This window comes from Ambystoma mexicanum, chromosome 6p, assembly GCF_040938575.1.
Source record: "Ambystoma mexicanum isolate Mex_15411 chromosome 6p, UKY_AmexF1_1, whole genome shotgun sequence".
Taxonomy (NCBI): domain Eukaryota; kingdom Metazoa; phylum Chordata; class Amphibia; order Caudata; family Ambystomatidae; genus Ambystoma; species Ambystoma mexicanum.
This window is the reverse complement of record NC_090935.1, coordinates 1,458,611,383-1,458,632,358: the sequence shown is the minus strand read 5'-3', so window position 1 is coordinate 1,458,632,358 and position 20,976 is coordinate 1,458,611,383. Positions and strand designations below refer to the sequence as shown.

The window sequence follows — 20,976 nt, the reverse complement described above, 5'->3', positions numbered from 1 at the left end:
CTGGTGCAAGGTAAGAGGCAAGCAGCTGGTACAAGGTAATATAGACATATAGACATGGTACTAGTTCAAGGTAACTGTGCAGGATGCAGGTACAAGGTAACTGAACAGGCTCCATGTAAAAGGTTGAAAAGGCGTGTGGGAGCCCCTCTACTGAGAGCGAACGTGGGTCAAATACTCTGCTGTTCTTCCACTCAGGAGGGTCTACAACCCCGTTGTAGCTCACTGCACCCTTCACAGAGGAGAAATATAATTTGCATATCAGTCTTTATCCCATCCACAAGGGCAGTTCAGCACCGAAATGCTCACCAATTCTCCTCTGAACAAGAGTACCATCAGCAACCCCAGACACGCTTTTCGGCCATGTTGAGCCTCCTCAGTCAGGTGAAGCTGAGCAATGGGTCCATGTCGGATTACCCTTGGTTACTAGGGGTGAAACCCCACGTTTCACAAATTTGAAAAGGAGTCTGGGAGCAGCTCTACTGAGAATGAATGTAGGTCAAATACCCTGTTCTATTGAATTTCTTCCACTCAGGAGGGTCTACAACCACGTTTTAGCTAACTGCACCCTTCACAGAGGCGAAAATTCCCATTTGCATACAAGTCTTTGTCCCACCTACAAGAGAAGTCCAGCACCAAAATGTTAGGCAATTCTCCTCTGACCTGTTTGGTAGGCTACAAGAACAAGTGGTGCTATTCAATACACTGGCAACTAGTGAAGTGCGGCACCTATAAGACAATATATGTGCCAGACGGTACAGGGAGAAGGATAGAGCAGGCTGCATATTAGCCTGGCTGTTAAAACAGCAGTTAGGGCACCATTATTGTTAGGGGAGTTTTCCTAAAGTCCTACTGGCAGTAAGACTTTAGTAAGCTATTCCAGTGGTTTGTAGATACCCCCAACTCTTAGTATCAGTCTGTACCAGCTCAGGACCTTGGTAGTGAGGCAGAGCAGTCAGGCTTATCTGAAGAGGAAGATGTGAGCTGTAGATAAGCACTCTGAATCTTAGACAGGCACACCAAAGAAGCACTTGCACATATATTTATATAAAAGATATACAATTATTATATTTACATTAAAATCACTTTAAATACTTAAGACGTTTACGGTAGAACACTTACACTAATACTAGATCATACACTCAAATGGCACTTCACTTTTGTGTTTGTTTGTGGTAACATTTATAGCAATGGTCGAAAAGGGAAAAGATAAGGTCATCGTATTATCGGTAATTGCGCACTCATGCTGTTTTCAACAGGTCATATGTTAATGCATTTACTCTGCAAACACATATAGGAATGTCACTTAAAGGGAGGAAAATAAGTGGCTAGTGCAACATGAACTTAGTTCAAGGTTCTAGAGATGGCTTCCTCGCCTGGCAAGTTCTAAGTCCAAAAACACAATCCTATGTAAAGGTAGTTCGCAGAGGGCTTGAAGTCTTGACAAACCGCGAATAATTAAGAGTTCCTGCAGATTTCTTCCAGTGTCTGAACTTTTTGAAGCAGCAAGTTCGCAACTAACAAAGGAGACCTAAAACAGACTTAAGAAGGGGACACAAGCAGCGGCTTGGGTCAGAGGTAAGAGGAGTTTGCCCTGGACACCTTTACGTGCACTCAACACTCTGGAGCAACTTCTTGGAATCAAGTAAGCAATACCCTTTTCCCCACAGTACCTTTGGTTTGAATAAAGTGTTTGTTTTGGCGCCTCCGCGATGTGGCGGCTCTTAGCAAGACCTCCGGATTCCTTGGTCTGGTGACGAAAGGCAGGACAATGGATGGCGTCTCTCAGCAGCAGTCTTGAGGGAGGACCGGTAGCACAACTTTCAGCAACTTCTTGGTTCACTCTGCGGTTTTGGCACCATTTCAGCAGCACCAACATAGGACACATATCGCCTGGCCAATCTTCTTTGCTTCCTGCAGTCCCACACTCTGGTGAGGGGGTCTGAGCGAGTTGGATCCGACCTCTGGAGTGTCCTTCGGTTTGAGCAAAGATTAGGACGGATTCGGCCTTTCCATAATGACACACTCAAAATGGGCAGCAGGTCTCCTAGTATTGGTTTCCGCAGGTCTGGAAGCTCCAAGGACCTCAGGAGATGCCTTGTTTCAAAGTTTGTCTTGGGGCTGGTTGTTCCCACCAACCAAAAGGGAAGGAGTCGCCCTCTTCAGAGCTCCTCCGTCGCATAGAAAATGGGGTCAGGACAGCAGTGGTCGCTTCACGGTCTTGCAAAGGGTCTGCAGGCATCCCGGGTTATCTTCTTTGGTTATTTCTGTTTCCTGTAGTCGACTTGCTTAACACTCCAGAAGCCTCACCTTTTATACAGTTCCAGCACACATTCCTCTGCAATCGCTCTCAGCGTGTTACAGAAAGGTGGGTTGGCTGTCCATCAGGACAGCCAGACCCCTGTGGTAGCTGGACCCATTCAGGCACTCCTGCAGACAAACTACAGGGGGGTGGAAGACTCCTCCCCCACTTCCTGACTGTCCAGACACTCTGGAACCTAGGCTGTGATACCTACTGGTTCCTGCCAAAGGCAAAACACACATACAGACCTCCCCTCCCAGAACAGTAGAAGAATGGCTAACAAATAACAACCATGCTAGTAATGGTGAAAAAAGAAGGGAGGCCCCAAGTTGGTACTTGGGTGCCCCTATTGTGCACTACCGAGGGTATGGACATAGCCTGCGGTATTAATAAAATATACAATAGTTGGTAGTAAACGTCCAATGCCACCAGCCATAACTAGCTGATTGTCTATGTGACTAAAAAGTCACAGGAGCAGAGAGAAGGGGGGTACTAAGTACCCCTTTGGCTCCACTGAAGGTGGAGTGTGCCAATCTCTATGACTATAGAGATTTGGGAGATATACAAAGTATCTTTCTATCCTTAAGAACTGTAGTTTGCTTAAGGATATAGAACAAAGAATCTTAAAGTAGGACCATAAGGGTCCACAGCAACACTGCTCATGAGGAGCTGTGTGCTGAAGTAGTAAAACACAGATGCCTTTAAGAGCTATGGAGCAGACCGACTCCATAGTACTGGTAGGATACAAAGAACAGAGTTCCAAAAGACAGAGCCCACAAGAATGGATGAGTAGAAAAAGGCTCCACTCATTCAGGATTGGAAGAAAAAGGTCCAGAAGTCCAGCAAAAAGTGCTGGGGTCTCACTAGGAGAGGGGATGAAGCAAAATAATTATAAATCTCCCTAACAACTGTCTACCAGAAGTAGTGAACAGGCCGAAGATAGATGCGGGGAGGAAGACTGCACCAATGCAGCGTTCTTGGACTACTATAAATGTATATACCTGCAAGGCAAATCGCTTACGAGCTGCTTTGCAACAATTACTGAACAGAGCAGGAGTGCCAAAGGTATGGCACGATATAGCAGGAGACCTAAACAGAGAAATCTCCTTGGAAGAGATAATAGCCACGGATAAGAGCCTCTCCAATGAGAAGGTGCCAGGCACGAATGGCCTCACAAATTCTACAAAGCTTTTATAGATATTCTTGTACTGCACCAGAAAAATGTATAGAACGCTTCCATGGAGGCAGGGCAGCTATCAGGGTCTACCAGATCAGCACCAATAATCCTGTTGCTGAAACCACATACATCTGATAATCAGTGTGCATTTTATAGGCCCGCTGTCTCTTCTTAGAAGACACAGATTGGCGAAAATACTGCCAAACCGTATCAAACAACACATGCCCCTAGTGGTCCATCCTGACAAAGCAGGGTTTATCCCAGAGAGGTGCACAGCACCAAACCTGTACATCTTTTGATAATGGCTCATAATCTACCGTCCAAGACACCATACATACTGACTACTCTCAATGCGGAGAATGCTTTGGACTCAGTAGAATGGCCGTTCCTCTTTGAGACCTTGCAATTCTCAGGGTTAGGCATCTGGTTTATAAATATGGTTAAACTCCTATTTGTGGCCCCCCCGAGAACCATGTTCCACACTAATACTACAACCTTGCCACCATTTTTGCTGCAGAGGGATACGGAGCAGGGGTGCCCTCTGTTCCCGGTTCTTTTAATGCTCGACAATCGAGCCACTGGCGTGTGTATTAAAGACATTCCTTAATCACAGGGGCATTAAAATCCAGAATATTAGAACAACAGTATTATAAGCAGACAACATGCTGCTGTTCTTACGGAACCAAGCGGTCAACTTGGCCCCAGTCACATAAGAGATAAAAGAATTATGCCACAGGGCTTAAGATCAACTTGGCGAAATCTTAGTTACTTCCTCTGAATCCCAATATGCAGTGAGCAGGTGAGGGGCTAAATTTTATCTGACAAGAAAGCAAGATTAGATATCTGGGGATCCTGGAATCTATAAGTGTGAAGGCCTACATATGGATAATTACATGAGACCACTAGAAGAAATGGGAGCGTAAGGTGGTGAGATGGGTGGAGCTGCCTATCTCACTAATGTAAAAAATGTAATTCTGTCAAAACTACTCTAGATCAAAATGTGTTGATAGCCCCACCTTGGGGTATTTCAAGAGGGTTAGGGCTATGTTACTGATGCGACGTGGGCAAGCAGGGTGCCGCTTGTCTCCTTAGACACACTAACCCTTCCGTATGGTGTGCTGGCAGTTCCCGATAGGTCTTGATACTTCTGTGCAGCACAAGAGCAATATGCGGCTGGATGGTTGGGGTGGATCAAGCAGAGGTTCTGCATTCGAGGCTTGAGTGTAAGGTTATAGCACCTACTACCCTCGCAGCCCAGATGAAATGAAATTTAGCCAAGGTACACGTGGAGGGCTCTATGCCAGATGCAGGGTATCAATACGAATGGCTTTCCATACGCACCAACACTGCCATTGTATAATGCCCCAGGGGTCCAGATTACCTTTGAGGGTCAATTGCATGTCCATTTCATGAATCTGGGTATCACACAGCTGGAAGACCTATATGAGAATGTCGAGTTCATCAGTCTGGAGCAACTCAGAGGTAGAGGGCCTGTCAATGGGCTATCAATATCCTTATATCATAGACTAAAGCTAGCACATGGGAAGCTTCCCACTGGAGCAGAAGCTGTCCCCGATCACTCACACACTTGCATCTAGGGCCATCAGTACACACCTGGTCTCTAACCTATACTGTAAAGCACAACATAATAGGAAAGCTATTTCACTTGCAGCGAGGGCACGGTGGGAAGAGGCACTGGGGACACCTCTTCGGCATGTCAGCAAACTTGGAAACGTTCCCTGAACCAGGGGCATAAACAGATTCACTTTAAATACCTGCACCCGGCATACTACACTCCACACAGAGCCCACACATACAATGCAGACATCCCAGACATGTGTAAGAGATGCGCAAGAGACCAGGCAGACGTCCTGCAAATAACATGGGGATGGACAAGGGTGTGGGACCTTTGAAGAGAGGTTGGGAATACAATGTCCAGGATAATGGGCGTGGACTTGCAGTTGGACCCCAAATACTGGCTGCTGCGCCTATTCTGGCTTGAGATGCACGAGGATTCAAGATTTGTTAATTTGGCAATCGTGGTGGCAAGGCAGAATGTGGCCATGTTCCGGGGTAAGCAGGCTGCAAAGGTGGACATCTGAATGAAAGACTGGATATACTGCCATGATCAGTCAGTAAAATACACTGTGCTGCAACCCTCGGCTAGCAGATCGAACGACATCTGGTCTCAGCCGACAGAACAGAGGCAACTGGGAAGTGGGAAAATAAAGTATGGCCAACGGTTGTGGTGGCAGTCGGCTCTATGCTAGACAGGGGAGACGAGAGGATGATGTGCTTATTTCAAGCGCCCTGTGAACTGTAACCACACAGACAAGTATTGTTTCCCGAAAATCATGCTATTCACTGCCCCAAATTCACATGAATTATAATTTTCCTGTGGTTGATTGTAATATTTAATGAATTACAAATAGGTTTTTTAAAAAAATATATGCTTCAAGGGGTCCAATTCCAAGGGCTAGCAGGGAATGCTACCTTTGTTCTCACTTGGTCAAGTTTCTTCAGGAATGGTGACTGTAATATTCAGTATGTAATTTTTCTTGATAACGTCCCATTCCTAATATACTCTAGCAACTCGCACACCATCTTCCAGCATGATGCAGTTAATATCACTTTGGCTCAAGGAACTCCCAGCAAGCAGGCAGAGTTTCCCTTTGTTTCCACTTGCTACGTGGGCTGTTCCCTCGCGGTTTGATCACTGAAACTTCTCATCTGTGTCACAGAAGGCCAGATTCAGAAAGGTGGGTAAAGGGTTTTTATTTCATTAAATAACTCAAGAATGGCATATCTTTGAATATTAAGATAGGCAGACAGTTCAATCATATTATGAACAGACTGTGCTGTAGGGGGTGGGTACACTATGGAGCAACCCCCTCTCCTCCTTCCCTGCCTTCCCACCACCCTGGCCAAGGCTTCCCTATTCCATCAGATTTTCTCAGCTAGCAATTGGTAAACATTACAATGTAATACTAGCTGTTGGTGAAGGCCTAAAGGCAAAGCTTTATCCAACTCTCTCTGGGGTTCTTCTAGGTGTTGACCTATCCTAATGATTCCCCTAGAAAGGATTTCAATGTGGTCTGATGCGTTTCTAACTGCCCAGTTCCTTTCACTCTAAACTCCTCCCCTCTTGCCTTCCTCTCACAAATGTTCCTTCTACTTAGCCCCTCTCTCCTGCTGCACACCCCTTATCAGGTGTTCTTTTCTTCTCCTCCCTTTTCCTACTTCCCCTTTCTGTCCCTCGCATGGTCACACAATTTCCTGGATTCTCCATTCGCTCTCCCTTCTACTCTCCTCTACAGTCTTCTCACCAATCCTCAATCCACTATTCTCACCCCCTCTTCATTTTTCATAACCTCACCTTCCTCCTCCTCCATCGCCAACCCTCACCCCACCCCACCCCACTATCCCCAGTCCTACACATGCCCTGTTCACTCTTCCAGGGGTATAGTACCACGCTACCTCTTCCAAGGAACTATTGCCCAGCTCATTCTTTTATCCCAGCACCCACATACTTTCACTCTACCGACTACCTACTTCTATTCCCCACTCATCTCTCTCAACTGCTTTCCCCTCTTCTTCACTCCGTCCTCACCACTACTGCCACTACCAACTTGCACTCTCTCCACAACCTCCTACCATATCCTATCTTTATCGTTCTCGCTCTCTAATGCCCTTCAGCATTAATCGCCCTTTCTATAGCTTTCTTACTCACCTTTTATACACACACACACACACAAAACCACACAACCACTCTCACACAATCAATACCTCACCTGTACACCGCACCAACTCCGCCAGCAACACATCAATACTCTGCTCCACTGTCCTTCCTTGCTCCCTCTAGGCTCTCAGTCCATCTTCTCTCCTCTTCACCTCACCATAACACCAGCCACGGTCTTCCATTCACTTCTCTTATGTACTGTGCTCTTCTTGATTCTAACACCCCAACTCCCCCAAATTGGTTCCAGTGCTCACCTGACTCTGTGGGCCAATCTTTGCCTGCCTTTTCCACAGGGACCGGGTCTCCAACTTTGGAGACCTCTTCCCAGAAACGAAGTTTATAACATTGGAGGAGCTGAAGGGGAAAGGGGCAATGTCGGCTTTGGACATATTCTTGTATTACCGCTTGAGGGTAAGCCTGCACCAGCCTCAGATCTCACTATGTACATGTACACCAGGAGTACGGATCGGGCCTCGCCAAGGGTAAAATGGGAAAGAACCTTGGGTAGGGAAATCCCGGAAGATATGTGGACATATTGCTGTGAGGGGGATCAAAAAAGGGGCCATTAGTGCAAGATTTAAACTAATCCACTTCAAATACATACACCAGTTTTATTATACCCCGGCTAAAAGAATACTTTCCAGATTCTACGGTGAGATGCAACATGGAACAGGCAGACTTTCTTCATGTGTCCTGGAATTGCCCGATCATATAACGATACTGGGAGGAGGTATTTGACATGGTTAGTGGCATCCCAGGCCAAACGATACATCCAGAACCATTGATAGAACTGCTGGGTTATACTAAAGAGATCCCCAAACACACCAGGAAATTGATCAGTCTACTGCTCACACTAGCCAAGCGATGGGTAGCAATGCAATGGGGGGAGCCCAAAGTTCTCACAATGGAAGGCAGACATAATGTATTGTATTGATATGGAAAATGGATGGGGGTCTCTAAGCCAAGGCCGAGGCAATGTCGGTAACATTTGGGATGAGTATACACACTTCTTGATACAACAATCAAGAAGACACGGAGCAAATGTCATCTACACCTGGGGCCAGTGATAAATGACGTTTAATATACAAATGGGTAAATGCGGGATCTAGGATAAGGTGGAAGGGACGCTCCGATGTTAACACTCAAGTACACAGTTGATACAATCTATTATGTGGCACACGTGTATGTTAAGGACACATGGACTGTGATGCACCCTGGGGATTGTTGGGATGTACCGGAGAGGAGATTTTGGGGTGGGGGCTACTGAAAATTGTAAGCACACAGTGCTGGTTGTTTGTTTTGTTGAAAATGCCAATAAATAAAAGTAAAAACAAAATATATTTAAAACAAAGTTCATATCCATTTCTTCTTAATTTCATTCCCAAGCAAAGGGGTTCTGTTATCAAAAAAAGTTTGTATTCGTAAGATGTATTTGAAAATATTTATTCCACAGAAAAAAAGGCCTATTGAATGAATGTCCAAAGCATTTCGGTCCCAACGACCATCTTCAGGGACGGTTTCTGTGCTGTCAAGCACCAACCTCGCCTACCCACAACCAAGCGCCAGAACAAGGCAGTACTAAGCATCTGCTTATGGCACCAGCATGGGGTGCCATATTGATGCTACAATAGCGCTTTAAACATTAAGCGTGGCCAGCTGCCAGAGACGGGGTGGCAACAAAACGTCACTTTTCCTAGCATCAGCTATCTATTCAAGGAATCTTTTGCCCCACCTGTATACCAAAACAATCATTAAATGTAACAAGTTTACATTGAACCTGGATGGGGTAGCAAGGGCCATGCAAAAGGGGAATCATGTTCAAATGGTGAGGCTTGGGGTCTGGATTTCTAGAACCCGACTGCATCCAGCATGCCAACAGCCAAGGATTTTTACTGCAAATAAAGATATGAAGCTTTCATTTATGCTTAACCTAATTGCTTTTCCTGTTTTATAGCGTATTTCCAATCATTTCAGTGAGAATGCTGTATAATGTGTTTTTCTATGCCATGCACGGATACCCAGCACTTGAATGGGAACAAACCGACTGATAGCGTCATAACACTGACAGGACATCAAACGGAGAATGTTGACAAATAGAAAACCTTACCCAGAGAGACCAAGGCCTGGTGAATTTCGTTCATCACATTCCTGTAAATATCCTTCTGCCATTCGTGTAGAAGGTTCCACTCCTCTTCAGAGAAACATGCAGCAACATCACGAAATGAAACTTGCTGAAACAGCAAATTAAACATTACTCAGTCAACAACTGCACAGTAAAAGTTGAAGGTATTTGAAAGAAGCCCCAGTCACTCCCCTTCACCCTTATTGGCGTGCGTACATCAAAATGTGAACATGCTCATACAAAATAACGCGTCTTTCTGGTGAAGCATTTGGGACACAGGCATGGACCAAGGTAAGGACTTTATTAATATAGAAGCCCTGCAGCAGCAGAGCACAAAACACAGTTTCCCCCCAGCTGCTTCCCAACCGTCTCTCCCCCACATTCCATGTCACCCCATTCCATTCTGGAGTGACCAGAGCCAGCCACCACACCCCCCCCCATACTCCAAAACCTAAAGAAGACAAATATAAAGAACAACAGAGAACAAAACACAAAATTGAACAATCCAATAATTGAGCATTCAATAATGTAAGAATATGGAAAATCCTGAGAACACGAAAAAAACTAAAAGCATAAAACAAAAAGGTACTAAACCAGTGCATTATTTGCCATAATCCTTGAACCATACCGGCTCATTCCTCCTCATTCCACCCATACTTCTCGAGCCACTCTCCTCAATCGTACCTGCAGAACTCACAACACTCTCTTCACATATAAGACTGCTACCCCTCCACCCCATACCACGGTCATCACCAAAAACATCCACCAGTTCGGCATTACTGACCCAGCACTCCTTCCATTTTACACTGCAACCACCCTATCCATGTTCCAAATGGAATCATCCTCAACTCTCGCTGCATTAGCCAGTAATTCCAGGACTTTCTTAGGTTCTGAAAACTTTGACCTTTCTTTGGCCGCATGTGTGCCCTTGCTGATCCTCACCCACAAACCTTCCACCACCTTGATACCCGGTTTGGTCCTCTTCCCCAACCTGGCATCATAATTAACTTACTTTTTCTACTGCGCCTCACTCCTCTTCCTCCTCACACTTGCATCCCAATTTCCCTTGCCACCACGACCCTTAGCCACAATGTTGACCCAGGCGGGGTTAAGACCACTGTTGGCCTCCCTTCCCCTCATAATATTAAAAGGTGACACATGCGTGACCCCATTGGGAGACCCCCTCACATCCCACGGCAGTTTCCAAACTGCATACTTCACTTGTATACAATTCCTAACTGCTTGTTCAATCACGCCTACCAACACCCTGTTGAAACACTCAACTAAACCATTTGACTGCGGTCTATACAAATATGTGAATTTCCACTGGATACCTCTTTTCTCTGTATAATTTACAATTTCTGCACTCCTGAACTGTGTACCATTGTTACTCAGCACCTCCACAAGATAATCTTTTCTCAACACTTGCTTCAGGAACCTGATCACTTCAACACTCGATATTCGCTTATCCTACTTCACTTCTGACCATCTAGAAAAATAATCGATGCAATCAAAAACCTACAATCCTTTCCAAAAACGTGATATAGTCCCAAAATGTCAATTGGCACATATGACCGCGCACCGGCAGGCAAAGGAGCCAGCAATAATTCTTGCCTATGGACGCCTCGTCAGAAATTGCGACATGCTCCACACTCCCGTATCACCCTCTCCACCATGAATTCCACTGCGTGCCACCAATACCTCTCTCTCTCTCAACTTCCTTTTAGTACTTGTAATTTCGGAGTGCCTCTCATGGGTTTTATGAACCAATTTCTCCCGGAAACACTTAGGCACCACCAAAACTCCTACTCTCAACAGAAGATCGTCTTCTATTGTCAATTGATCTTTGATCTCCCAGAACCCCTTAAACTCATCCGTGACCGCCATCTTGCTTGGCCATCCATTCTTCGGCCACTCAACCACCCTACTGAGAACATCATCCCCCTCCAAGACACTCTTCCACTCCTCCTTAAATACTGCATATTCATCCACAAACACCTCCTCAAGGAAATGTCCTCTTCCTCCTCCCAGGCTACCTCCTCATTCTTTTCCTCCAGTGGTGCCCTTGACAAAATAAATAATCAGCAACACGGTTCATAACTCCAGGTACATACTCTGCCCTGAAATCGTACTCCTGCACTCTTAAGTACATTCGGGCAATCCTAGGTGTGGCCCTCATTATCCCCTTTACAGAGAGAGCTTCAACCAACGGCTTGTGATCTGTTCTAACCTGGAAACGCCTACCGCACACAAGTACTCAATTCCCCCCACAGACACACACGTCAGCAACTCCCTCTCAATCACAGTGTCTACATTCGCATTCTGTCAACTCTGGATGCATGACAAATTGTCTTCTCCTCTTTACCAACAGCTTGAGAAAGTACAGCTCCTAACCCTTTTACAATTGCATCCACAGTAATGAAGCACTCTTCCTCCACCTTGAATCCACCCAAATTATTGGCATTACAAATGTCTTCCTTTATCAATTCCAATGCTTCTTGACACTTCCCATTCGAATTCCATCCCTCTTTTTAACAATCTGCAAATGGGTTCGGACAATGCAGCAAAACCCTAGACTAACTTGTTATAAAACTCAAGAGCTAAAAGCACCCCGACTTAATCCTTGTTCCTGGGTATTGATACTTCTTTCACCACTTTCATGGCATCCACCTTGGAGGAATACCCGGCACCAAGATATTCCACCTCTCTCACTCTGAAATGGCACTTACTCGGTTCAATCGTCAACCCTTTCTCTCGCAATTTGCTTAATACCTCATGCAGTCTCTTATCATGCTCCAACGCATTCCTCCCAAACACCAAAATGTCACCTTGGTACACTAGTGTACCCTCAATCCCATTAAGAATCTTGTTCATCACCCTTTGAAATACAGCCGCTGAGGATGCTAAGCCGAACAGCATTCTGCAAAAGCAGAACAGACCAAATAGTGTGATGAACAATGTCAGAGTCTAGCAATCCTCCATAAGAGGTATCTGATGATATGCTGCAGATAAGTCAAGACTCATGTATGTCACAGCATCTCCGACAGGGTTTAGCATCTCTGCAATCATAGGCAGCAGGACTTTGTCGACTACAATGTTCTTGTTAACATCTCTGAGGTCTACACACATTCTGATCTTTCCACTTTTTGTTGCGTGCCACCACAATGGGGTGGACGCATTTCACCGGTGCCACTCTTATGCCCCCTTCAAGAAGTCTCTCCAGTTCAGTTTGCAACGATCCTCTGATCGTTATCGAAATATGCCTTAGCTTCTGGCACAAAGGTTTCGCTTCTGACTTCAACACAATCCTGTGGGCAAATCCACACAAGGATCCCACCTTATTATTGAATACTACTGGAAATTGTTCTTCCTCCATGGCATTGTTGTGTACTGTGAGAAACCTTAAGGTATCTCACCTATTAGTCGCCGGAGATCTGTCATCCAGGTGGCCAGGACATGGCCATCGCTACTGGATCCAGTTCCTGGTTGTGGACCAGTGGGGGAGGATCACCTGGATGGGGGCGGGGTCTTCGGGGAGTGGAAGTGGGACACCAACGGGTGAGATGCAGTACCCCCTTCCTTATAACACCTTTTCCCCATCCTATCCTGTAGGATATTTAGAAGCTCTTGCCCCCCTCTTTTCCAACACGGCAACTTTCACACATCATTTAAGACAATGGACTAACACTGAAGCAGTTTAACGGACGTGTCCCAACACAAGGGTCAGGCAGAGTTAGGCAATTGACATTAACCCCACACACCTGACGGCCCTTTGACTTCCCTACATGGATAAAAGACGGAGCAGGAGAGCACACTTTGAGCAAGGCAAAACGCACGAGGAGACAGCTATTCTAGGACGGCAGTTCAAAGGGAGGAAAAAGGCGGCGAGACCAGAAAGGACAAAGAGGGAAGTGTCCTTGCCCTTATCGACCCAGACCCACGAAGTCTCCATGAAAGGAACCAGAAGACCGGTACCTACAGCTGAGGTGTGGTGTAACAGATGTCAATGGTGCAGAAAGCCCTCCCACTCCGATGACCCTGCACCTGGTGGGCCTATCCGCAATCACAATGGAGGCATCCGTACCGTGGCAGTACGAACCTTACATCTTGTGAACCACCTATAAGTAGTTGTGGGAGCGGACGTTTGTCCATTGCACAAGTATGTGCATGCGTATTTCTTCCTCTGTCTCCTGGTAACACAGCCGCTGTCCAGCATATGCGAATAAACTTGTGACGAACTGTAAGTTGTTTGAGGCGCCCACCCACGTCCTACAGGTAGCTGTACACATATACCTCGCACCTGCTACACCCTTCAAACACCTAGCTTGTCCCAAAATGGTCAGCGCACGTGTGTCGCACTATTAATCAGTCCAGAGATCCCAACGGTGTGCATAGGACACCTATACATACGCGCACAAAGTGTTCAGCCCAAAAAGACCATTTGCGACATCACCTGTGCGTGGGCCCTTATATCATGGACACAATCCAGACAATGGAAAAGTTCAATGGTCTGCAATCTAAGGAATGTTATTGGGAAAGTACACGCTTAGAAACACCCCTCAATGTGCCATTGCACATGTATGTATTTGGTGCAACGATGTAGGCCTCTTTGCCAGTTGCCAGTTGCAAGGTCTCCACAGCAGCCGTACAAAAGGCCACACCCAGAACTGCTCTGCAAACTGTTTGTATTTTTTCAGAACAGAGTAGTGGCCCACATAGCTTTGAGGTGTAAGTGAATTTGAAACAATTTCTGCTATGCTACATTACCTTCCCAAGTAATTTCAAACATGGCAGCCCTGTTCACTACGTACAGTAATGAAGAAAAGTATTAACACCCCTTGCTGTGAACCACGGCCTCAGTACCGATAATCCCCACTGTCCCATTCCCATGGGCAGCATACTGAAAACGGTATTTGGCACATGTGCTTCCCAAAGTACCGTGAGGGCCACACCCCAGTAAAGCACTAACATTCCTTCTTCCCTTTCCACCATCTTCTTTCCAGCACGCCCTCATTAGGTACTGTTAAATAGCCACACATGCATCTACCAATCACATTGAAGAGCTCTGCATGTAACACTATCAGTTCTGTAGAACAGTCCCCTGCGTACACACCACACCCATAAAAGTTATTGCGCAATCCCTTAGCCGCCACAGTTCCATTTCCATACCCGCCATCCTCCAAAGCCCCGGATGTGGCTTTCGTGCTGTGGGCGGGCGTGGTGGAATACATTGCAACCAGGGTAGGGGATTCGTCTTTAGAGGTGGCTCTGAAAAGAGCCTTTTTTTAAAGTTGTGTTTTCTTCTCACATTGTTACAGTAAACTCTTCAACGCATCCTGTAGATGGGCAAACAAAACAGCATCACCAATGGTCGAAAATTAAATTCCATTTGCATGGAAAAACTCAGGATTTCGACAACTAATGATGTCATTGTTGTAGAAGAACATCTCACGAGCGGACAAAAAAAAATATATCAGACATGCTTCTGTTGATGAGACCCCTTCCAACCTCTGGATGGGAACATACATACATTAGCATTGTCCCATACTCTTCTTGGTGGTATAGATGAGAGAAGGACCTGGGCAGTGGGAAAAAGCCTCTTCACTGCATTCAGCAGCCTCTTTAGTTGATGGAACAAACCTGAACAAGCCATGTAACACAAATGCATGCCGCCATAGTGCACAACGACAACATGAACAGCACCGAAACTGGCCACTGGTCTGCAAAGTGCATGTATATCGGCGAAACTGCTGTCATGGACAGCGCACCACAATGCGTCCACTCTTTCCAAACCGAAATCACCATCAAAGTGTCTTTCCTGGGAATACTTGTGCAGACCTATCACAAAGGCATCACCCAAAACCAACACAACGCGTTTCTCCATGTCAGGCTGCCTTACTACGCAGAGCAATGAAAAACAGTATTACCGCCCCTTCCTGTGAACCACACCCTCAGTACCCGATTGGACAATCCCCACAGTCCAATTTCCATTGGCCAGCATGGTGAGAAGCGCAGAATGTGGCATGTGCGCATCCCCAAGTACCGCGAGGGCCGCGCCCCAGTACAGCAGGCGCAGTCCTTCCCTTTTCACAATTTTTTCTCCAGCACTACCTCATTGGGTACTGTTAGTCACACACGCATCCACCAATCCCGTCCAAGACGTCAGCATCTAACATTGTCAGTTCTGTACAACACTTCATATGTACCGTTACACGAAAGCAAGTGTTGTGTCATTCGAAAGCACGTCCACTACAAAGTTCAGTAAAACTGTGCAAGTTTTCTGCATCCACATACATCCACATGGCCACCCATCACCACAAAGTAGAGGCATGAATAATTTTTCTGCATTATGTTTACAACTCTGTTATAAGTGCCTCTGAGCACGGTATCTGCCACTGAACGTCCATTACGTTCTTAAACAACATTCTGTTTTTTTCTCCCATCACCTACCATCAAGTGGCACGTCGAAGGTACATGCTTTGAACGTTTTCATTTACCCATATCATCTTTTGTAATATCCAAAGAGGAACTCTCTTCTTTCCTTCCGACAATGCTAAGAATTTTTTTGCGCACTAACCCATCTCCTACATAAATCGTAAAAATATTGCACCAAAACCAGCACTAAATCTATCTTACCAACATAACCCAAGTTGCCAAAAGCTCACTGTCTCCACAGCTGTGTTTCTCTCTAGTCTGGACTATTGCAACAGCCTCTTCTCTTTCTAAATCTGCCTGCTTCTACTGTCCGCCCTGTGCAACTCATCCAGAACAGGACTGTGCGACTTGTCCTCGGCCTCAAGGCCAGGGATCGTATCTCTCTGGGACTGAAATTTGTGCACTGGCTCCCAGGCTGCGAGGATGAAGGTCAAAAACCTCTGCATTATCCACAAGGCCTTCTGGGCCCTGGGGCCTCAATATCCTCAACTCTCACTGCCTACATATCTCCCTGCTCGAGCTGTTCCCTCATCTGCCTCCAACTCCCTCAGGGCCATTCGCTTCTCCAAGCAACCAGTTGGGGGTAGATCTCTTTCCTCAGCTGGGGTCTCCCTCTGGAACAGCCTCCCTGCCTCCCTGAAACTTGAGGAGAACCATCTCCGGTTCCGGAATCACCTCAAAGTCTCTCTTTGCTTTTGCTTTTTCTCCTCCTCTCCCCTGCTGACTTAATGGCTGAAACTGATTCTGCACTGGTTACCTCGCCACCCTCTGATGTCAGGCCCAGGCCACCTCCACCTGCCAGTTGCACCCCTGTACTGCCTTTCTGGCAACCCCCGCACTTGGGGACTGTTTTCTGTATGCCTAACAGTCCCACCACCACCTGATGTCTGCATCTTATCCTTGCAGTTGCCACCAGTGGGCCGTATTTTTAGTTATTGTCATTTATTCTTCTTCCCATGTACTGCACTTTCCCTCCCCCAACCCATGTACTTGCGCAATCTGAGCGACAGCTGGCCTAGTAGGATCATTGTCCGTCTCCCCTCTGTTCCCCTTCCCTTGCCTCATCGCGCCTTGAAGCACTTGTGTATAGGCGCGTTATAAATGCCATATCATATCATAGCATACACACATTGCATGCATAACAGGATGCCTGCCACTTACCATCCACACTTCAACCATAGCCTTCTGCATTTCTCTGTACAAACAGACCATCTGCCACAGTTTTTGCATACACACCACAACCAGAAACCTTATTGAGCAATGCCTTAGCTTCCACAGTCCCATTTCCATGGCTGCCATCCTCAAAAGGTCCAGCTGTGGCACGTGTAATCCTGAAACTACGGCGGAATCTGCAGAGTTATCGTGCTAGGAACAGGATGGGGGGGGGGTATTTGAAACAGGGTAGGGCATTGGGTCCTTAGGGGTGCCTGTTAAAAGAAATATTTTTTTGGTGTGGTTTTTTTCTTTTTAAGTGCTTGCAAACAACCTTTTTTGTTTTTTTTCTCTTTGGATGAATTTGTCTGCTTCTCCTAACATGTTTACCGAATTCTGGTCAACGCTTCTTGCACAGTGTAAAAGTAAATAGCTTGGGCAATGGCATTCAAAGAAATGCCATTGGCACAGAAGCAGTGCATATTTTGTAACTTCATGATCTCATAGTGGGTGGAGAACATCCCACCAGTGCACATAAATGCACACATGCTTCCGTTTATAAGACACCTTCCGAGCTCTGGCTGGGGACAAATTACACCGGCATGGTTCCATACTCCTCTTAGTGGAATTCATGAGTAAACAACCTTGGCAGTGGGAAAAATCTGCATCACTGCATTCATCAACTTCTTCAGGTGACACAGCAAATGCCCAAACGACATATAACCGAAACGCCCACACCTCCATAATGCACCACTACAACTTGAACAGTAGCGACAGAGACCACATAACTGCTAAAGGTAAACCATCCAGCTGAAACTGCACTGAGAGACTGCCCCACAAAGCGTCCACTCCTTCCATCCTGAAATTAGCAGCAACGCCTCTTTGCACAGCATACCTGTGCAGATCTTGCACAAAGGTATCACCCACGATCAGCACTGTGCATCTCTCCAGATCTACCAACCTCAATACACAGAGATTGGGAGAAAAAAATAGCACCGCCCCTTCCTGTGAACCACACCCTTAACACCTGATTCAATAATCCCCACAGTTCCATTGCCATGCCCAGAATGGCAGGATGTTGCACGTGCGCTTTCCCAGCTACAGCGAGGGTCGCGCCCCAGTAAAGCAGAGACAGTCCTTGTCCCCTTTCCACTGTTCTTTTTCCAACACTCCGTCATCGAGTACTGTGAAATATTCACACACGCATGCAGCACTCACATCCAAGACCTCTGCATCCAACAGTATCATTTCTGTACAGCACTCCATATTTACCGTTCAATGTTCCGAACGCACGTCGCGTGTGCTTCCAAAGCACCTCTAGTACAAAGTTCTAGAAAATAATCCACGATTTCAGCTTCCAAAATCAACCAGAGCGGCACACATCACGACTTTAGCCATGCACACAAGAGTCTAGTGCTTGCCCACACCCAGCACAATATAACAGAGCCATGCATGTGAACATGTGGCCAGATAACACAATCCACAAACGCAACATAGCCAGCAGCACTTCTACCCAACCCCGCACCATAACACAGCGATGCATGGAAACATGTAGCAGTTCGCAGAACCCAAAAAAAAAAAAAAACACTGCCTCTGCCACCTCCACCCACTTCTATTCACAAAGTATTGTGTCACTGCCAACCAAACCACAAAACCTTCACAACATTCGGCCTACTCCCAGGAAGCTGCACAAAGCAGAGTATCCAAGCACATAGAAGATCCACTTCAACCCTACCCTCTTCTATAGTGTCAGTATTTCAACACTGCACCCACTGCACACACTGCAGGACTGTTCACTCCATTACCTGCAGCCATGGAGTAAATACTGTAGGATGTGCTAACAATCACCACACCCATGGAACCAACAATGTATGCAATGCTGACTAACTACACACAGAAGGCAACAATGCGAAACCTACTTGCAACCATGAAACATAGTTGTTGGTGCTAGGCCTCTACCCATGCATCGAAGGGGCTATGGGCTTACCACACGTAACACACCGTAGTACACTGTATGTTAAAATGTTCATGTAATGTGCAATGCACTCCCCTTCTGCAAGTGAGCTGCCACCAGTCACCACAGTAAGAGGTCGCGGCACGAGCTATCGTGCCATTCCAAAAGGATGCCTGCATTCACCACACATGGTAGTCGCATGAGGAGGGACCCGCGAATTGGCGCAGTACGCACGGATACCGCAGGCACACCACCGTCTTCTTCCACATAATGATATCTCTCAGATGAACCACTTCTCACTCCCCCACCGGGGCGTAGCCTGGTGCTCATGGCGTGAGGAGGCTGAAACGCTGAGCTACGGCCGAGCCGTCATAATCTGATCCTTAACAAGATGTTCAATGCCTGAAGTAACATATGCAAGCCGACCCAGATGCAGCAGAAACGGAAGCCTGCACACCACTAGTAATCCCGAAGGAAATCGGAGCTCAGAAGACCCAGCAAAACACGTCTGCTCGGCCTCCCCTCCCCCGACCCCGGGCAGCACACAAAATGGCGTGCGCAATGGACTAACAAGCCCGACGCGAAAACTGAGCCAACGCATAGTAGTAGCCGACACCAGTCAGGGCAGCACACCCGAAGTTGGCCGGAAACATCCCGAGAGGCAGGAGGTGTGCTGGACCGACATTGTGACGTCCAGCGGAAAGGTGGGCACTCTACCCCCACGACCCCAGACAGCGGCTCTGAGGAGACACAGAGCCTCCACAGTGAGCCTCAGGGAAGCAGAGGGCGCCGTAAGACCGTGAAGCCAAACACTGCAAAGGACAGGGCGGGCAGCGAGGCAGCGGCAACGGCGCTGGCTGGAAGAAGCAACGGCGGACAGCAGGTGATTGAAGAAAGGAACCCAGCGAATAAAGGGGAGCGATCACTGCGGCCCGGCACCGGGGTCCCCCAGTAGGATAATCCGACCGGGACCTGAGACGACCCGGCGGGACACCAGTGAATGGGAACCCTCCCAGTGCAGCCGAGGCAGCGGATTCCCAGCAGACCAGAAGCCAGCCAAGACCCAGGGGCGGACAAGCCGCGGAAAGGTCGCAGAGCAAGAACTAGTGAGAGACGGCGCTTCAGCCACGCGTAGCGAAAAGGCAGGCCCCCGCGAGGGGCTGGATGGGGGCTACAAACTGAATCAAGCATAAGCAACCAGATCACCTGAACTAAGGGGCCCGGGAACCCAACATAACCAGTGCGGGGAGGAGTCCAGAGCCAGGTCCCTATCTCTGCACCCAACAACCCCAGTCCAACCAGAGCGACAACAGAACAAGTGCAGGATGCCACAGAGAAGGATAACCGGCCAACATAGGCAGGGCAAGAGCAAGCCACCACCGCCGGCATAAAAGAAACGAGGCCAACCTGAATATAATGCGCAGCTCTGCTAATTAGCCAGCAACAGACACCCGCACCAAGGCCCGCTTGGGCGACACCGCAGGACACATGAATGGCAACTGTAAGTGAGAAAGAGTCAAAGCTACCCTAACCAAAGGCGTGACCATAGGGTCACCAGGTTTTGCAGAGGAGCTAGGTAACTGCTAGCTCAATAGACAAAAAAACCCACGGATGCGGGAATGACAACAAATGGGTTTTTTATTTTACACTAACAAAGAACAAAACAAATATACAAGCTGCGCCGTGGTGCTGAATATATGCATTATTGAGCATATTTTTGTCTGCGTTTTTGTGAGTTAGTAGGCAGAGTGACAAACAGTATAAATTTCAAGTATTGTTTCAAATGACAATACATTCAACATTGTTTAACATTTGACGACAATGTCGAATGTATTGTCATTTGAAACAATACTTGAAATTTATACTGTTTGTCACTCTGCCTACTAACTCACAAAAACGCAGACAAAAATATGCTCAATAATGCATATATTCAGCGCCACGGCGCAGCTTGTATATTTGTTTTGTTCTCTGTTAGTGTAAAATAAAAAAACCATTTGTTGTCATTCCCGCATCCGTGGGTTTTTTGTCTATTGAGCTAGCAGTTACCTAGCTCCTCTGCAAAACCTGGTGGCCCTATGTCACGCCTTTGGTTAGGGTA

At 46.9% G+C, this 20,976-nt stretch overlaps 1 protein-coding gene across 1 annotated transcript in view; it reads right to left on the bottom strand.

Annotated features, from left to right (window-relative positions):
- The window catches only part of LOC138510530 (zinc finger protein 614-like), a 183,706-nt gene that overhangs the window by 94,032 nt on the left and 68,698 nt on the right, over positions 1-20,976 (bottom strand). The window contains exon 2 of the mRNA XM_069626254.1: positions 9,323-9,446. Coding sequence (XP_069482355.1) covers positions 9,323-9,446 — 124 coding nt within the window. The remainder of the gene's footprint in view (positions 1-9,322; positions 9,447-20,976) is intronic.